Raw genomic sequence first — 19,658 nt, 5'->3', positions numbered from 1 at the left:
GTACTGAATCAAACTGAATCAATCGCAAACTGGGTACAAAACAAAACAGAGGTCGTAATCAACAGTAGTTACTGTGACTGGTAGGTCTGAAGTGATCTTTCACATGGTTTGGTAGTTTCACCAATTTCAGAATTTATGGCTGACACCCAGTTAAAAGGTATAGTTAGTCGTGAGGGAAGTTGCAACAAGATGGAAGAAAACATTGAAATCCCATTTCTGAAAACTTATTAATGGCAAATTAATTTTAACACAAATAGATGTTAGTTTGGACATTTTGGTAGGAAAATTACAGTGACCACGTGCAGTCTGAAATATTAGAGTCTAAATGGAGAAGAGGTGCCCAAATCACCAAAATAAAAATACATATCGATAAGACCATTTTAAAAGTAATCCAAGTTTTAGAGGGATGTAATTGAAATGCAGAGAATCCACATCACACTTGTATAGAACCTTTGTTAGACCACACAATTGAGTATTATGCACGGTCTGATTTCCATGTTGTAGAAAGGATATAAAACCATTGAAAAACTGCAGATAGGATTCATGAGGATGTTTGGAAAAACTGAGAGGTTATACCCATCAGGAGAAATTGAACAGGCTAGGATCATTTTTCTTGCTTAAAAGAGAGGCTGAAAGTGGACTTAATAAAGCTCGTTTAGGTGATGGCTAGTTTTGATAGATATATATTATATAATATAATAGATATATCTAATATATCCCTAAGAGAGAGGGAGGATAATTCAGCATGAGAAGGAAGACCAAATTAGGGACATAAATAATTTTTAAAATGCAGTAAGAAATACGGGAGAAATGTCTTCATCCGGATGGTAATTAGAATGTGGAACTTAGTGATACACAGATTAGTTAAGGTGGACATGTGGATGCATTTAAAAGAAAGTTTGAGCTTGAAGGTAGAACAGAATAAAAGTTGTGCTGATGGTGTTATACAAAATGATATACACTGATTTGATGTCTACTATAAGTTCTGTGATGTAAGAAAATATAATTTTGTAAAAATTCCAACAATGCTTAAAGACTTTTCCGATAGAAGTGCTTTATTTTTTCCTTGAAATTATAAGAACAAGTGTGCACAGTAGAATTTTTTTTTCCAAGCCCATGAAGTGTCACACATTTTTCTGAATATCTTATTTTAGTGTTTGTCAAGCACATATTTTCTGTTCATTCAAAGAGCATTTGCACATTACTTTTGAAAATATTGACACAGTCCTTAACTGCTTCTGATACTTCTAGTATTGTAGTATCTCTTGACATTTTGTTTCAGTAATTTAGCACTATTTTCTTTTAAACTTTGAATGTTTGATTATTAACTTCATTGGTGATATTCATGCTCTCATCTGTGCGCCAACTTTTTCATTTCCAAGTCTGTTTGCTTGTAGCACTCCCTTGGAGTAGATCCACAGGCTCAATGTCTTTTCAGTCTTCCTGCAGGTTGTAATGCTTTGGACCAAATATAACATAAAATCTTCTGCCTGGGATTGCAGCAAACAAGGGTGGTTTAATCTGTTTTCCAATTTTACTAATTCCAGTTTCTTTTCCTCTTTTTATGCCTCACCCTTTTTCTTCCCTGCCCTTACCCATTCCTGTATCCTTTTCTCTCTTCCCCATAGACCACATAGCACACATCATAGAGCTGCTAGGCAATATCCCAAGACACTTTGCTCTTTCTGGGAAATATTCTCGGGAATTCTTCAATCGCAGAGGTAGTACCTCTTCTCTTTGAAAGGTCCTGTAACACAGACAGAAGTGGACAGAGGTTTCCATGGCAACTGAAGTATGATACTTTTGTTCAGACTTTTATCTGGAGCTAATGTTGATATAACCAGAGGAATATAATGTTTCAAACAAACATGACGCAGATTAACACTGATCTGATGCTGGGAGAGTATATACTGGATTGTGATCAGATTTAAATTGTAAATTCCAATATTTACATTATATTACAAACAACTAAACCAAAAAACATCCTGCTGACAGAAGCTTAGTAACCATTAACACCAGCCTAAATATTTTTTAGAGAAGAATCTTGCTATGTTCTTTCAAACTTAATAACCCTTTAATCAAAGTACTCATCAAACTTATTGAAATGCTGAAATAAGCCCAAAAGATTAAAGCATTCAAATCTGAAATGTGATCAAGATTTAAAGTTGAGAGAATCCAAAGATGATATGAGGCTATTTCAGTGCCAAGGATGAAACACTCTTGTCTGTACCAGGACTAGTATCACATGATGCATGCATTGTACTGATTAAACTGTTTTTGTTTTGCTGGCAATATTCTTCAATACAGATCACATAGCTTTGATCATTGAACTGCTGGGGAAAATCCCTCGAAAGTTCGCAATGTCTGGGAAATATTCCAAGGAGTTTTTCACCAAAAAAGGTAACAATAGTTCTGAAGCACTGACTCAACTATATTAAATGTTCAGAGGTGATTTTCTTAGGGAGGATATAAAAAATGTTCTTGCCAAGTTTTAATAATTGAATAGGTTACCTGCTGCTGCACTTAAGTGTGAATGATACCTGGAGAAGTCAAAAGTGTCTGTCAAAAAGCTGATGGATGCTGTTTGAAATGCTAAATGACTACATTTCTTTGAGATTGGTAGAACATTTGAGGAAACACACTGGTTATTGTACTACTTTTCAGTTTCTGTAGTGTGTTCATTCATTTTTGCAGGTTTTGAATTATAAGTCAGGCATAAGTAATGCATTCTGTAAATGAATAGCTGTCCACAATAATCTAGGCAGAATTTATATTCGCATTGCTACGATATTTTTCATAACTCAGGTGGATCTGGCTAGTGGTGGAATGGCAGTGCGTGCAGCTGATCTCATTTACAAATGTAGCATTGCCTCTTTACACTAGAATCTTAGGCCACTTTGTCTCAATTCCACCTTGGTTATAAGGTTATCAGGCGGTCGAGTGGCAAATCACAATTGTAGCAAAGCCACGTTCCTCTTAATTATGAATTGAAGCCATCCCACCTTTGAGGTTTTCCTTCAGCCCCTTGAGGTCTATTTTCAGTTCATTAAATTTCATAGCTGTTGAATAGATATATTCACAAACCTTGCAGATATATATTTGTTTTAATTTCTAGGTCCCCTCTTGGCTATAAAAGTGATTTGGGAAGTGGGGTTTTGTTTCATGGAACACTAGCATCAATATTCTGTGAAAAGGGAGCTATACTTTGGGAAAGGCTCCATGGGCTGTGATCAGTGTCCAGCCTGATCATATAACTAGTGCTGTGGACAGGACATTAAATTAACAGAGGGAAGGGTCGACCTTGGTGAAGGGAATAGGCAATCCAATGCACAAGACAGATTGTAAGTGAAGAATATGAAACTGAAATGTGTTTCTGTACAGCACTGAGGCTGAATCTGAGCCGGCTAGTTGGCGAGGTTCGGGGATATATTCCATCTAACAGTAGCTTCCACAAGTCAAGGAAAAGGTGGGAATCAACATTTTCAAATGCTGGCATTGTGCATGCAAGCAACTGAATTGCCCAGCAGGGGATACACAATGCTTTCACAGAGCTAGAACTGGTTACCATCAACCCTTCTGCAATGTAAGATCGACTTTTAAAGGTGAAACTACTGTATCCTGAAGAACTTTTTAAAAATCCAACACATTGAGCAACAGGGAAGTAATATTGACACTACCGACTTGTAGGTCAGGTGGACACTATTGAACCAGTGAGAGACATCATAATATAGATCAGAAATATGGTTGGTCACTTTGAGTCAAAGGTTTTGACATTAAATTTAAATTGGATGATCGTATTTGGATTGGTGCCAGTGGATCTTCAGATACCTAACATTAGATTGCAAACCATCAACAACACCTCCATTTGAAATTAAAGGGTCGGCTCAAAGCATTTCTTACTTATATTTATTGAGCAACGAAACAATCAAATCCCCTTTATGGTACCCTACCAGAGAATCTGTCTCCTGAATAAGTGAGTATATGTCCAATTAGTTGTTCTATAGTGCATGTATTAAATCTCCAAACAAAACAATAGTGTCACTTTTTGGCATGAGTGCCTGACACTTTTCTGAGAGTTGGGCAAGCCTTTATGACCATACTCCCCACACTGATGCTCCACAAGACTAAATTAGCCTGCCTGTCTTCCACCTGCTTACCCTTAGTAGAATCCCACACCAATTGGACAAGCAGGAATTAGATAGGATGCTACAAATTGAAGCTATTTCTTCTGTGAAGAAACTCTTTGCAAGGCATTTTGGCCTGGTTACAATTCTGAAACAAAATGGCCAGCTTTATTGCTGCATCAACTTAACACTACTCAATGAAGCAATCCAAAGGTGCAGCCCATGTACTCTGACAGGAAAAAAATCAACAAAGCTCACCAATAGTACACTTTCTTAATCAAGCTTGATGCCAGTAGTTGTTTCTAACCACATTTATCAGCCCTGTTGGTAATTATTGTTTCAACTGACTGCCATTCAGAATTAAATATTTTAATGCATTACGACCATAATTCTTGAAGGGAGGAAGGGTCATCTAGCATAGGGGCGGACATATTAATCCATAGGGCTACAAAGGAAAAGCATGCTAAGAGTCAGCAACAATTTAAAGTCCTTATGGGTAAGTGGATCTCACATTGGATGGCAAATAGTTTTCAAAAGGTTCAGTCAAATTTTTAGTTTCTATCATGCAAAAAGATGATATCTTGACCCACAGAAGGTGAAGCCTTTCAACCAATATTCCACAGTCCCAAGGGATGAATTTTTCAGTTTAAAGGCTCTGGATGCTTTTTGTTCCTCCCTGTCTTGTACTTTTTTTTAAAACACTAAAGCTTGATTGTCAGGTAGAATTTCCTTAACCCAAAAGACACTTGCTGCTACTCAATCTCAAATTCTCTCTCTCTCTCAGTTTCAAAAAGGAACATTTTCTGGCACAGCCAAAAATATGTAGAACTTGAAAATCAAGTTGCAAAACTCTCCAGATATTTCTGCTGTTTAGCAGACAAACTTGCACTTCACTGTTTTACAAGTAGAAACAGACTCTGTGCCCTTGATCACCCTCTTGATTTCCTAAATGTCTTTGAGGCCCCAATGATCCAGGATTCCTTTGATGTGCTTTGATTGTATGATGATTTATGATCCAGGTATTACATCTCACTGAAGTGGTGCACTGGAAATTAATCCCATTATTGGCAGAGTCATCACAAAACTTAGATATCATAAAAGTACATAGAATTCCCCAATTTACTTAACTTTTAGACCCAGTTTGACAGAACGGAACAGGTTTTTGTACTTAACTGGAATTACTATTTATTATAAATAAATGGATTCTAGCTACAAATAGATAACCATGAATTGTCAACATATAACTGTACTAGTTAAAAGTCTACCTCCTTGTAAACTCCTCCAATATACACATACAGACACACACGCACACAATTAATGGGTATGGGCAGAGGGAAAAGCTGGGAAGGCAGATAAATGGTTCCTGTCTACAATGTTTACTTAAGTAATCCTTTTTGACTTGCCAGGTCTTGCAGCTCCTTGATCTTCCTTGGTTGAATAAGTGGGTATAAATTTAGCCAATGGAATTGAATACAGGAAAGTTAGAGGTAATGCATTTTAGTAGGAAGAATCAAAAGGCAGACTATTATCTAAATGGAGAGAGGGATCTGGGTGCTCTTGTGCATGAGATACAGCATGTAGCAATTGGGGCAAGTGAAATTTTTGACTTTTATTGCTAGGTATTTTGAGTTTAATAAGGAAGTCTTGCTCCAACTGTAAAGCTTGTTGGTGAGGCTGCACCCATAATATTGCGTATAGTTTTGCACCTCCATATTCAAGTAATTATTTATTTGCATTGGAGGGAGTTCAGAAGACATTCACTAGACTGATTCCTGGGATAAAGGGGATGACTGATTTAAGAACGGATAAACAGGTTAGGCCTTTATTCATTAGCATTTAGAAGAATCAGGGTGACCTTATTGACACAATGAAAATTTCAAGAGGGCTTTGACATGGTACATGTTGATATTTCCAGTTGTTAGAGGATCTTGAGCTAGGGGACATTCGTTTACAACTGAGAAGCAATGGAATCTTTTCTCTGAGGATAATGAATGTCTGGAATTCTCTACCCCAGAAAGTTGTGGAGGCTAGATAACTGAAGTTTTTTTGTAAAGTAGGTTCTTGAAATATCAAGGAGTTGAGAGCTACAAGGAGCTGGCACAAAAGAGGAGCTGAGGCCTGGGGGTTGAGCATCTATGATTTTATAGAAAAGTAGGGCAAGCTTGAGAGCCAAATGTCTTAACTCCTGCACCTGTTTCTTACATTATCCAGGGTCACAGTGCAGTCTGTTACAGATCATAATTCGACCAGGGTCTCAGGTGGAAGCTTTTTCCTTTGCAATTAAAATTCTTTTTGCGAAGACTCTTCAAGAAATTAGATTGTCTCAATGACTGGTGCAGTCTATATCCGGGTTTTTACATTTTGCCAAGTATGGCCTAAATTAACTCGAGTGATAAAATTATGCCACAATACCAAAAGCAGTGACAAAGCATGACTTTGGTTGATGATCTGGCTTTCAATTATGCCGAGTCATACCAAATACACTGTGAAAAGGCGTCCATCAAATGACATTCACAACTAAAAGCTTGAGATCACTAAAAGCAGAGCCAGAGCTTAACAGTGAGGTGACCGGGCATTGTTCAAGTCCATGAGAACTCCAGTTCCTCCCAGCATTCTTGTATAATTAATAGCCAAAGTCTGTGTCAGAGTCTGTATTCCCATTGACATTCCGGACTAACTGTGGCAACAGTTTGTGTTGGACTTTGTAGATTTCAGTTTAAACATTTACATTATTGTGGATCACAAATCCAGAAGTAAACAGATCAGCAACCTCGAGTACCCAACATAGTTTAAAAGTTTTGAAAATATTTTTTCTAGCTATGGAATTCCAGACAAAGTTTACAGAGAAGAAAGTATGGAAAATGAGGAAATGGCAAAGGCATTGAACAGATGTTTTGCATCTGTATTCATAGTAGAAGACAAAGTTGCTAAAAAGAAGGAATTAAGATAATTAATGTTACAAGAAAAGTTATATGAAAAAAAATCAAAGACCAAAGTCTGATGCATCCTCTAATGATATTCACCCATAGGTTCTTGAAGAGAGAGCTGCAGAGACAGCTTAATGCACTAGCTACAGTTCTCCAAATTTTTTTAAATTCAGGAATTGTAACATGAGATTCAAAGTTAGCAAATGTAGTGCTGCTTTTCAGTATGGGAGGGAGAGAGAAATAGGAAAATGGATTGACTGTGATGGGAACAACCCATATAAAACAGGATCTAGAAGTGTACAGTGTGCGGAGGGTGTGAAAACAAACATCATTACAAACAAACAGTACGAGTACTATAGATGGGTCAGTTTTTGTCCAGTGTGTCAGGAGGGCTTCCTGACACAGTACGTAGACAGACCTACAAGGGCGAAGCCACTTTAGATTTAGTACTGGGTAACGAGCCTGGCCAGGTGTTAGATTTGGAAATAGGTGAGCACTTTGGAGACAGCGATCACAATTCTGTCAGGTTTACTTTAGTGATGGAAAGGGATAGGTGTACTCCACCGAGCAAGAGTTACAGCTGGGGGAAGGGAAATTACGATGCAATTAGGAAAGATTTAGGAAGCGTAGAATGGGGAAGGAAACTGCAGGTGATGAGCACATTAAAAATATGGACCTTATTCAAGGAAAAGCTCCTGTGTGTCCTAGATAAGTATGTACCTGTCAGGCAGGGAGGAAGATATAGAACGCGTGAGCCGTGGTTTACTAAGGCAGTGGAATCCCTGGTCAAGAAGAAGAAGGCTTATGTTAGGACAAAATGTGAAAACTCCGGGCGCTTGAGGGTTACGAGGAAGTCAGGAAAGACCTAAAGAGAGCTCAGAAGAGCCAGGAGGAGACATGAGAAGTTGTTGGCGGATAGGATCAGGGTTAACCCTAAGGCTTTCCATAGGTATGTCAGGAATAAAAGAATGATGAGAGTTAAATTAGGGCCAATGAAAGATAATAGTGGGAAGTTGTGTATGGAGTTGGAGGAGATAGGGGAAGCAGTAAATAAATATTTTTTGACACTGTTCACTATAGAAAATGAATGTGTTGGCGAGGAAGATACAGAGATACTTGCATCTAGACTAGAAGAGATTGAGGTTCAAGGAAGAGAGGTATTAGAAATCCTGCAGAGTGTGAAAATAGACAAGTCCCCTGGGCCGGATGGGATCTATCCTAGGATCCTCTGGGAAGCAAGGGAAGAGATTGCCGAGCCTTGGCATTGATGTTCAAATCATCATTGTCTACAGGAATAGTGCCTGAGGACTGGAGGATAGCAAATGTGGTTCCCTTGTACAAAAAGGGTAATAGAGACAACCCTGGTCATTACAGACCAGTGATCTCACTTCAGTTGTTGGTAAAGTGTTGGAAAAGGTTATAAGAGATAGGATTTATAACCATCTGGAAAAGAATAATCTGATCAGGGACAGTCAGCACGGTTTTGTGAAGGGTAGGTCGTGCCTAACGAATCTTATTGAGTTTTTTGGCAAAGTGACCAAACAGATAGATAAAAGTAAACCGGTTGATGTAGTGTATATGGATTTCAGCAAGGCGTTCGATAAGGTTCCCCACAGTAGGCTATTATACAAAATGCAGAGGAGTGGGATTGTGGGAGACATAGCAGTTTGGATCAGTAATTGGCTTGCTGAAAGAAAAGAGGGTTGTTGTTGATGGAACATGTTCATCTTGGTGTCCAGTTACTAGCGGTGTACCGCAAGGGTCGGTATTGGATCCACTGCTGTTCGTCATTTTTATAAATGACCTGGATGAGGGCTTAGAAGGGTGAGTTAGTAAATTTGCAGATGACATTAAGGTTGGCGGAGTTGCGGATAGTGACGAAGGATGTAGTAGGTTGCAGAGAGACATAGATAGGATGCAGAGCTGGGCTGAGAGGTGGCAAATGGAGTTTAATGTGGACAAGTGTGAGGTGATACACTTTGGATGGAGTAATTGGAACGCAAAGTACTGGGCTAATGGTAAGATTCTTGGGAGTGCAGATGAGCAGAGAGATCTCTGTGTCCATGTACACAGATCCCTGAAAGTTGCCAGCCAGATTGACAGGGTTGTTAAGAAGGCATACAGTGTCTTGGCCTTTATTAATAGAGGGATTGAGTTCCGGAACCAGGAGGTCATGCTGCAGCTGTACAGAGCTCTGGTACGGCCACACTTGGAGTATTGTGTACAGTTCTGGTCACCACATTATAAGAAGGATATGGAAACTTTGGAAAGGGTGCAGAGGAGATTTACTAGGATGTTGCCTAGTATGGAAGGAATGTCTTACGAGGAAAGGCTGAGGGCCTTGAGGCTGCTCTTGTTAGAGAGAAGAAAGTTGAGAGGTGACTTAATAGAGACATACAAGATAATCAGAGGATTAGATAGGGTGGACAGGGAGAGCCTTTTTCCAAGTATGGGGATGGCAAACACAAGGGGACACAACTTTAAAGTGAGGGGCGATAGGTATAAGACAGAGGTCAGAGGTAGTTTCTTTACTCCGATATTAGTAAGGGTATGGAATGTTTTGCCTGCAATGGTAGTAGGTTCGCCAAGTTTAAGTGCATTTAAGTCGTCATTGGACAGGCTTATGGACGTACATGGAATAGTGTAGGTGGGATGGGCTTCAGATTAGTATGACAGGGCGGAGCAACATTGAGGGCCGAAGGGCCTGTACAGCGCTGTAACGTTCTATGTTCTATCAAGGAGGGTGTTCATGTTCTGAAATTGATAAACTAAATGTTGAGTCTTGAAGGTGAGTAGGTGGAAAATGAAATGTGGTTCCTGCAACTTGCACTGAGCTTTGCTGGAGCAGTGCAACAGTCCTGAGACAGAAATGTTCGCATGGTAACACGGTTATGTTGAAATGGCAGGCAACTGGAGGCTAAGGGTCATTCTTATGAACCGAGCATAGGTGCTCCTTGAAGTAGTCACGTTGTTCATGTTTCGTCATCCTGATATTGCCAACATTTCTGACCTATTTTGGACTTGAAATGTTAACCCTTTCACATACCCTTCTGCTACCAAACAGCTGGTTTCTCCAGCACACTCTGTTTTTATTTCAGATCTCCAGTATTTGCAGTACTTTGCTTTAATTCAAAATAGCTGTGAAGTCATACAGTGGTTGTGGCCCTATGATCTGAAGCAGGAGATCTTCTTTCAAGTCCTACCTGCTCCAGTGGTGTTAATTACATCCCTGAACAGGTTGATTAGAAAATATAGGGCTCTTGGGGATGGGTGCTTGTGATATACTGGTGGTGTACATACCTCTGGGTCAGGATGCCACCTGAACAACATATTTAGAAAATATCTCGGGCTGTTTGGGAGTGCTCTTGTGGCCCTAGCCCCTGCACCAGGAGACGTTGGATTAAGTCCCAGTTGCACACATGTGTAACCGTATGACCCAACAGTTGATTAAAATAACTGTAAGAAGCTAATTGGGCCATTGTGCTTAAACGGGTAGGTTAGCTTTAGTTGACTGGATAATTGATTTGCGATGCATAATGATGCCAACAGCATGAGTTCAATACCTCTACAAGCTATCATGAAGGACTCTCTGTCTCGCCTCATCTGAGGTGTGATGGCCCTCCGGTTAAACCCCACCAGTTATGTCTCTAATGAGAGAATACCCTATAGTTCTCTAGTGACATTACCTTTGTTTGGCAGTGTTAGTGGCCCAAATAGAACGCTGACCTTTACATCTGGAGGGCTGCAATTCAAAGATGCAGAAATTATGCAGTTATACAAAAAATCCGTAGTTAAACTCCACTTAAGGTACTGTGAAAGGTCTGGGTACCACACCTTAAGAAGAACATATTGGTCAGAGAGAGTACAATGTTGTTTACAAGAATGATACCTGGACTCAAGGGGTTAAGTTATGAGGCAGATTATACAACTTAGGCCTGCTTTCTCTAAAGAGTGATCTTATTGAAAGCTTCAAGATATTAACACGAAAACACAAGATAAACTGTTGTGGTGCTGTGGTAGTGCTGCTGCTTCCTAGGTTCAAGTACTACCTACTCCAGAGATGTGCCGTGATATCATTGAACACATTGATTAATAAATATACAGAAAGGCCCTATCTTCAAAAAAGTCTTGATTTCTGTCTCAACAACTGGCTTAACAACAAACTGACACAAACCTCCATTGATGTCTCCACCTCTTGTCACATACTGGCTTCCAACTATATTAATTTATGCAAGGAAGAATAATTTAAAGGGATCTACAAATGAAGGTTCTTAGCAAAAGTAAAAACAGAACAATTATTATACATAAGTGTTCTATGCATTGTGTTATGGTTAAAAAGAAAGCATTAGGGCTTTTGTGGTGCTTAAAACCATAAGATATAGGACCAGAATTAGACTATTTGACCAATCCAGTGTTCTCCACCATTCGACCATGGCTGATGTTTCTCAACCCCATTCTGCTGCCTTCTCCACATCTCTTTACTAATCAAGAACCTATCTATCTCTGTTTTAAATACATTCATTGACTCAGTCTTCACAGCGTTCTGTAGATTTACCATTCTCTGGCTGAAGAAATTCCTCCTCATCCCAGTCCTAAGGTGTTGTCCCTTCACCCTGAAGCTGTGCCCTTGGGTCCTCATCTCTCCTATCAGTGGAAACACCTTCTCCATGTCCACTCTATCCCAGGCTTCTTCATATTCTGTAAGCCTCAATGAGATCCACCGTACCCCACCATCTAAAAGACAGTGTCCAATGCATTAGATCTGTTCTGTAAGGGAATGGCTACAGGAAACTCCTGCAATGTCTGCCCTGTGTTCATCTATTCCCTCCTTGACTGTAGAATTTTCATCTGCAGAGTGACCTCATTGCTGTATGTACACACTAATCATGATATGTTCAGCATTGTAGATTCTCCCACAGTTGCTTCAGTCACCAATCCAGTTCCAAACATTTAGGCGTCCAGGAGCTGTAATTGGAGATACTACTTGCACACTGGAATTGTGCATGAAGTGTGGTGTGGTGTGGTGCTAGAAAAGCACAGCCAGTCAGGCAACATCCAAGGAGCAGGAGAATCGATGTTTTGGGCACAAGCCCTTCATTAGGAATGTTGGGTTGAAATCAACTAGGAGAAAGTGAGGACTGAAGATGCTGGAGTTCAGAGACAACAGTGTGATGCTGGAAAAGCACAGCAGGTCAGGCAGCATCTGAAGAGCAGGAGAGTGGACATTTCGGGCATAACCAGACTCTCCTGCTCCTCAGATGCTGCCTGACCTGCTATGCTTTTCCAGCACCACACTCACGACTATGGTCTATATTATGTCTATTATGAAGAAGAGGAACAACAGGTTTGTATGTGATGTGGGAGGTATGGCCATTGTATCTAGAATCACAGTGGTACTACTATTCATGCACAACATTGCTTCATTATATAGTAGACAGAATATCTTTTTGGACTGATGGCAGTGTCCTGGTAGTGAACTGCTGCATATATAACAATTGCATAGTAGCTCCATGAAACTGCTTCCTTAATCTGTTCAAATTTATGAGATACTCTGTTTTTCCATAGTAACTTGAGAGAGACCAGGTAATTTTCAGGTGCAACAGTAATTAGTTTTGGCTCATTTGCATTTTTGTGACACAGAAGGAGCAAATATCTGATCAGGATTGCTGTTGTCTTGCAGAATGGCTTTGATGTGTTGCTTTGTTGCATTAGACTTTCAAAGTGAGCAAATGGGTAGGGTCCTTACATATCATCTAGACGTTTGCTGGGCTTTGACCTCCTTGAAGAAGGGGAGCCTGTCTGGAAAGTGGAAGATCCTGGTAGTGTTCAGAAGTTGCCCATAAGCAGTCTCTTCCATATTCAAATTGCGAAAGGTAATCTTTGCCACTTATAGCCTGCTTCTGGCAAGATGGCCAAAGATGGGAACACGTTTAGCACCAACTCAATGGCTTCCTGTCCTACCTTTAGCCTGCTCATGTTATTAAAGCTATCACAGCAGGTCCAGTCAGATTACACTCAGCATGTGAGTATGCTACAGAATAAGGTAAATAATATTATTTAATGTTGTGTGATATAATTTGGCATGGAAGTGCTGCCTTAATGCTCAACTTTAATTAGTTTCCTTTCAGTAGAATCAAGAACTGGGCTGATTACATCTATTTGCTTTCTTTTATATGCATTCAGTATGGTTATGGCATTTTCTAATGTAATTATTTCTTAATCTGTAGCATGCTATTCTGCACATTTCATGTGTAAAGGTTGCAGGTTTCAGTTTATAGAAACTTATCTGATTATGCAAACTGCATTTTTGTTGTAAACAAGCAATAGAGTTGCTAAAATTATAAATCCAGACACACTATTGCTTTCAGTAATTGCTCTTACCTTAATTTTGACCTTCGTCGGACTCGAGTCAATTTTACTGACTGGTTTCTACTTTATGCATAGGTGAACTACGACATATTACAAAGCTGAAACCTTGGAGCTTATTTGATGTTCTAATAGAGAAATATGGATGGCCTCATGAAGAAGCTGTACAGTTCACTGACTTCTTGCTGCCCATGCTAGAAATGGTCCCTGAGAAACGTGCTTCTGCGGCAGAATGCCTCAGACACCCATGGCTTGGTTCCTAGCAGCATTTGCCCACTTTCTTCAAGGAGCCAACGATCACTCCAATGTTCATCGTGGACCCAGCAAAGTGGCAAACTCTCAAACATCATGGGTGTAAATCAAATGGCTCCAACACCAGACCATTGTTCACTCTGAAGTACTGTTAATGTTTGAAATTTTGCTTTTGTGCACTGTGTGTTTTTGGGAAGGGTAGTTTTTGTCCTTAGCAAGAGGTAGTTGGCCAACTGACTCTGCTGAAAACACTTAACATGTCTTGATGCTTTGTTTCTTGTGTTGCCTGACCTTCTCATGTTAAATTTCCTAACTGAAAGTAATTATAAAAATGTTAGTTTTTTTCATGTGTTTGGATATTTTTTGTACCTATTTATGAAAATTGTTTTAGCTGATGAGTATTAATATTGAATGACAAGATGATAAAGACAAAAAGCTACTGATCAAGTAAGGAAGTAGCTGAGATACTGCAAAATGCTGTACAATTGTATCCAATAGGAAAGAAGCGTTATTCTTGTAAAATCTGTAGATTTTCCTGTAAAAAATATCTTTCCATAAAATACAGAAATGGGACTTAAACTGTAATGTGGTTAAGAGAATGCATGTTTTTTTTTTGGAGCTTGTCTACTTACAAAGGAGACTGTAAATTTTACATTTGTTTCCTCAGTTATTGTTGTATTGCTGAATCCAACCATGCCTATAACCCTCTGATTAGTCCTAAAACAAGTTGTTAAAAGAGATAAATAGCCAGTCCTCAAGTATACTTCGTAGTCATTGCAAATATTCCTTAATTGTCTTTCCTTATTTATGAAAGCATACATATAAGAGTGGACCCTGCAAAAATTTGGCATTACTTTATAAAAACATTTCTTTTTAATTATTCTATCTTTACTGTGCTTCAGCATTGTAAGATATAGGTCCAAGGAAAAGATTTAAGTGCTTTCCTGTAGTGAAGCTGGCAAAAAGGAGTAAAAAGGAAAAAAGTGACTTTTTTATGTGCAGATTTACTATTTTGTCACAAATGTTAAACTATTTTGCCATGTCAGAATGCAGAAATGATAAAGTCATTGATAAGAATGTGAACATTAAAAAAAGGACATAATCAAACTTATTCAAAACGATTTATAATTCAGCAAACCCCACAGACTTTAGCATAAAAGGAAAGTTGACCTTAGTCTTTCAACAGCGTTGCTTTCTCAGCATCAGACAGTGACATAACAAATTGCACTGGTCTTTGTAGCTTTTTCAGGGATTAACAATGTAAATAGGAAGTATTTTTTTTAATCATACATCTAAGCATTGCATTCCTGAAATGTAAGTTTAAATGTTTCCTGAATTGCTGTGTGTAATGAAAGACTTATTAGGTAGCAGAATGTTGTGGTCAAATGCTATTCTGGCATGTTCCATCTCATTGCATTTTCTACTTGTCAGGTCTTCAGTAGTGCACTAGACAGTCAATGATGTGAAAGTGAACTGGCTAGTTTCATTCCTATTTTCCACATTAATTATGGTGCCACCAATCCTAAATCTACCACTTGCTGGTTTATCCATCTGCCTTTGCAATAACTAGATTGTGGAAAAAAAAATTCTGGTATTGTAATAATAGCCAATTGTTTGAGGTGCTTGTAACTGTCTAATTAAAGTGTTTTGTTTTCACAAGTTGTGCTGCTCTTGGAATGGCAATTGCAAGATCTTTTGTAATCACTTTCACAACAATAGTTAGTTGTGTATAGAATATTATATGTATTGTTTTATAATAACAAAGGTATAGGCTGTGCATTTTCTAGTCACCCACTCTAATCATTGTATTAATTTCAGTCATTTTCCACATACAATTTTATCATCAGCTACCAAGGGATAGTCATTTGGGAAACCATCTTTTTTTATGTTTAGGTAGTTTAGATAACTTTTGACTCTGATATATGAATACAGCCTTATTCTAAATCTTGCCTTCAGTTTTATTTTTGCTTTTAAGCATAAGCTCTTTAGCTTGATGTACTAATCATTTGAAATGCAATGTTTCTGGGCTACTTTCTGGCTTTGAAAAGAACAGGCATAGGAGGATGTCTGTTCCCAACCTTGATGTGTATAGAGAGACTAGATTCAAAGTCATGATTCTGAAGATTTGGCCTGCCTCGTAGTAACATCTGACATTGGGAAGGCTGATTCAGAGAGCTGGAGGTGTGATTGTGATTCCATGTCTAGTCATGTGGGCATTCAGAATTCTTGCACTTGAACCTTTATCAAATTTGATTAGCCACTCCTCTAAAATGGTCTTCTCCAGGGCGAAGGAATGGTGTTCATTAATCAATACAGCTCTTCCTCTGCTGAGGTGGAGTAAGAAGCTGTCATATTGTTTGCCAAAATCACTTGTGTTTGACATCCTCTGAGTTAAGATAGGTGTCTTTTCATGAATTCTGTATTTATTTACCCTTGAGGTTGGCCAGATCTTTTCACCTGTTTTAATTGACTAAGTAACTTGATGTTAAGAGAAATTTTGAGCTCAGTCATAGAAATTGGATTGGTGTGTATGTGTTACATTTTTAGTACAATGAAGTTTTGGCATCCTTGGGTGTCAATGTCATTAGTTTTATGCCATTTCCAGACTTACGTCCAATAAGTCATTTCAGGATGTAAATTGGTATTTTTTCCTATCTTTTCTCTGATTGTTTATTTTAGTTATTTCAGTTCAGTTTCCGTCCTTCCTAGAGCACCAAAGCAATCCTAACTATGGTCCTGAATGGCATTCTCTGAAACTGACATGATGCTTCATCACTCCTTGATAAATCTAACCTTTTCTCAGTTTGAACATACTATCCTCCATCAACACATCTCCATCATCTAGATTGGTTTCATTCTTATGGAAATGCCTGATACTCACCTCTGCATAACCAGCTTTGGTGACCGTAATGGTCTATCCTTGGCTGTCTCCTCTTCCTCGTTTACTTACTATGTTTAGTAATATATATAGCATGGAGTCCACTTTCACAGAGATGCTGATGACATCCTATTCTATCTCTGTTATCAGATTATTTGTGTAGCATCCGGTCATTGAAGAACCATAAGTACCTCCAACTAAAAATGGGGAACTTTGAAAAGATTTGAATTTTTGGCACCTACCTCAGATCCCAGTATCCCAATCAGAGATTGCATTTCTTTTCCTAACCATTGTCTCAAACTGAACTAGACTTTGCATATTTCTTGTGTCTTATTTACTTTAAACTAACCCTTTGAAACCATATCCTCTGCATCACAAAGCCTTCCTACTTCAATGTCTGTAACATCATCCACCTCTACCCTACCTCAGCTCATCTGCCCTGAAATATTTATTCATACCTTCATGATTACTTAATAATTCTAATTCTTCTCTGACTGGACTTCCATCCTTCAGAATCTCCTTTGCTGATTGTATGATATCATACTTGCTTATCACACCAAGTAAATTCTAACCCACTTTGGTTCTTCCAGACCTCAAATGTAATCATCCTCTTCATCTTTCCTTTTCTCTTAACAGTCTTTTGCGCATTATCCCTTCCTTTGCTCCAGCTTGAGGAGTTTACAAACTTGCATGCATTGGTGATCTATTATCCACATTATACAGAAACATCTATGAAGAAGGAAAAGGTGAGGTAATGTTTCAGGTGGATGCCAGTTTACCGTTTCTGTTCAGGACTTTTCTAGGATAAGGGGCATGGATAGGATAAATAGACAAAGTCTTTTCCCTGGGGTCGGGGAGTCCAGAACTAGAGGGCATAGTTTTAGGGTGAGAGGGGAAAGATATAAAAGAGACCTAAGGGGCAACTTTTCCACGCAGAGGGTAGTATATGTATGGAATGAGCTGCCAGAGGATGTGGAGACTGGTACAATTGCAACATTTAAAAGACATTTGGATGGGTATATGAATAGGAAGGGTTTGGAGGGATATGGGCCAGGTGCTGGCAGGTGGACTAGATTGGGTTGGGGTATCTGGTTGGCATGGACAGGTTGGACTGAAGGGTCTGTTTCCATGCTATACATCGCTATGACTCTACTTCCCATTTCATCTAAAATGAATGAATTGCAATATAAACCTGTATAGTCTATTAGAATTTTATATAAATGAGTTGAAGACTTTTCAACAGTATAGGGATTTGCTTAATCTTTGCAACAAGGATACTAAGTAGAGATTACATTTATTAGCCTGTTCTGAAGAAGGGCCACTGGACCCAAACATTATCTCTGCTTTCTCCCCACAGATGCTGCCAGACCTGCAAAGTTTCAGCAGCAATTTGTTTTTGTTTTACATTTCCAGCATCTGCAGTTCTTCATTTTATTACATTTGGTATATTTTGGCAGTAAAGTCACTTTTAACTTGGAGGGGGCAAGCATAGAAGGGGTAGAGGAAGAGAAATTTGACAGCTCAAATGCATCAATCACTAAAAGTAGGGAAACTGGTAAACAAAGTGATTTAAGAAAAAACAATAGCAATAGGCTTTATTTCTAGATGAATAAATTTGAAAAATAGGGAAGTTATGCTAAACCCATATTGAACGAACTAGAACACACTTGGATTACAGGATGTTCTTCTGAGTTTCTATTTTATAGAAAGGCAGTGGAGCGAGCACAAAAAAAGATTTGCAAGGATGATATCAGAAGTGATTGGATATACCTATCAGAAAAATTGGACAAACTGGATCTCTTATCACTTTAAATAAAAAAGCAAAGGTATGATTATATGAAGTCTTCAAAGTTACAAAAGGTTTTGAGAAAGTAGACAGGATATTTCCTCTTGTGAGGAACAGCATAATTAGAGACTTATAAAAATAAGATAACCAAGAAATTCAGTGAGGCATTCGGGATAAATTTCACTAGTAAGGAAGTGGCAATTGAAACAATAGTTCAGATGCATCTAAAGGGAAACTAGACAAACAGTTGTGGTGCTGGTAGGGGGAGTAGGTGGTTAAACTGGGAGATTTAGATTAAGAGATGTGGGAGGAGAATCATAAACACCTCATGGACTGTTCAAATTGGCTTGTTTCTGTGTATAATCTTGTATTAACACAAAACTGGCTGGTGGAATGCATGCCCTTCTGTTAGTTGACAGATGAGACTTAGGAAATTGAACAAATTCTACATACGAAATGGCCAGTTTTGCTCAAAATGTTCATATCGAGGACATTAAGGTAGAAGCTTGTATCAGTACACACCAAGTTTTTAATTTCTTGAATTGGCATCTCAAGAGGATGAGTACTTTGGATTAGTGGTGTACTAAGTTACTCTGGAAGTCCAGGTGTTGAAAAACACATCCAAGATTCTCCTGTATGTATTTATTATAGAGCTTGACTTAAGAACATTGGATTTAACTATATTTTGTTATGCGTTTTCTTCAGTATTTGATTAGAAGCTTGAGCTTAACAACTCAACAATCTGGCTTGTAATAACTCAGGAAGCCCAAATGGAAAGGTCATGATTTGGAGATGCCGGTGCAAATGGAAAGGAACATAGTTTCCTGTTGACCAGCAAAATAGAGCCACTACCCAGGACAGTGTAGGCTAGTCCCAGCCAGGGACAGAGTCACCTATCCCTGGTGCAAGTGGATCTAGAACCCAGGCCTTCTGGCTCAATGGCAGGGTCACTAACATTCCCACAAAATCCTGTCTTTGACTGTTATAACACTTCCAGGTATTAAAAACACACAACTGAACTTTCTTTTCCCAGCATCAAATTACCATGGCTTTTCTTTTTGGTTTTAGCTATTAACTGCCACCAGTAAATCACCCATGTAGTCAATTCTGCTTTATGGTATTTTCTAAAGAATTTGTTCAGAGATGTTGTGACTCCCCTTTGGAACAGCTGGAACTTGAATCTGGGTCTCTTAGGTCAGTGATAGGGACACCAACACTGAGCCACAAGAGTCACTTCTGGGCTTGTTTTTCTGTTTTCATTTTTCTTTCATACCTAGAAGTGCTAACACACACAATCAAATAGTGGTTTACCTGCCTTTGACTTT

The 19,658-nt window shown here is 38.8% G+C and overlaps 1 protein-coding gene across 6 annotated transcripts in view; it reads left to right on the top strand.

Annotated features, from left to right (window-relative positions):
* The window catches only part of LOC140466907 (SRSF protein kinase 2-like), a 220,224-nt gene extending 204,896 nt beyond the window's left edge, over positions 1–15,328 (top strand). For 4 of the 6 annotated variants that reach the window (XM_072562715.1, XM_072562709.1, XM_072562710.1 and 1 more), the window contains 3 exons: positions 1,629–1,721; positions 2,308–2,400; positions 13,496–15,328. In XM_072562715.1, coding sequence (XP_072418816.1) covers positions 1,629–1,721; positions 2,308–2,400; positions 13,496–13,680 — 371 coding nt within the window. In that variant the 3' untranslated portion in view covers positions 13,681–15,328. The remainder of the gene's footprint in view (positions 1–1,628; positions 1,722–2,307; positions 2,401–13,495) is intronic. The other 2 variants (XM_072562713.1, XM_072562714.1) reach the window with 2 other exon arrangements.
* The last annotated feature ends 4,330 nt before the right edge of the window (positions 15,329–19,658 follow it).

This window comes from Chiloscyllium punctatum, chromosome 44 (genome assembly GCF_047496795.1).
Source record: "Chiloscyllium punctatum isolate Juve2018m chromosome 44, sChiPun1.3, whole genome shotgun sequence".
In the NCBI taxonomy this organism is placed as follows: Eukaryota; Metazoa; Chordata; class Chondrichthyes; order Orectolobiformes; family Hemiscylliidae; genus Chiloscyllium; species Chiloscyllium punctatum.
Note: the sequence above shows the minus strand (reverse complement) of the source record. Positions and strands in the feature narration are given on the sequence as shown.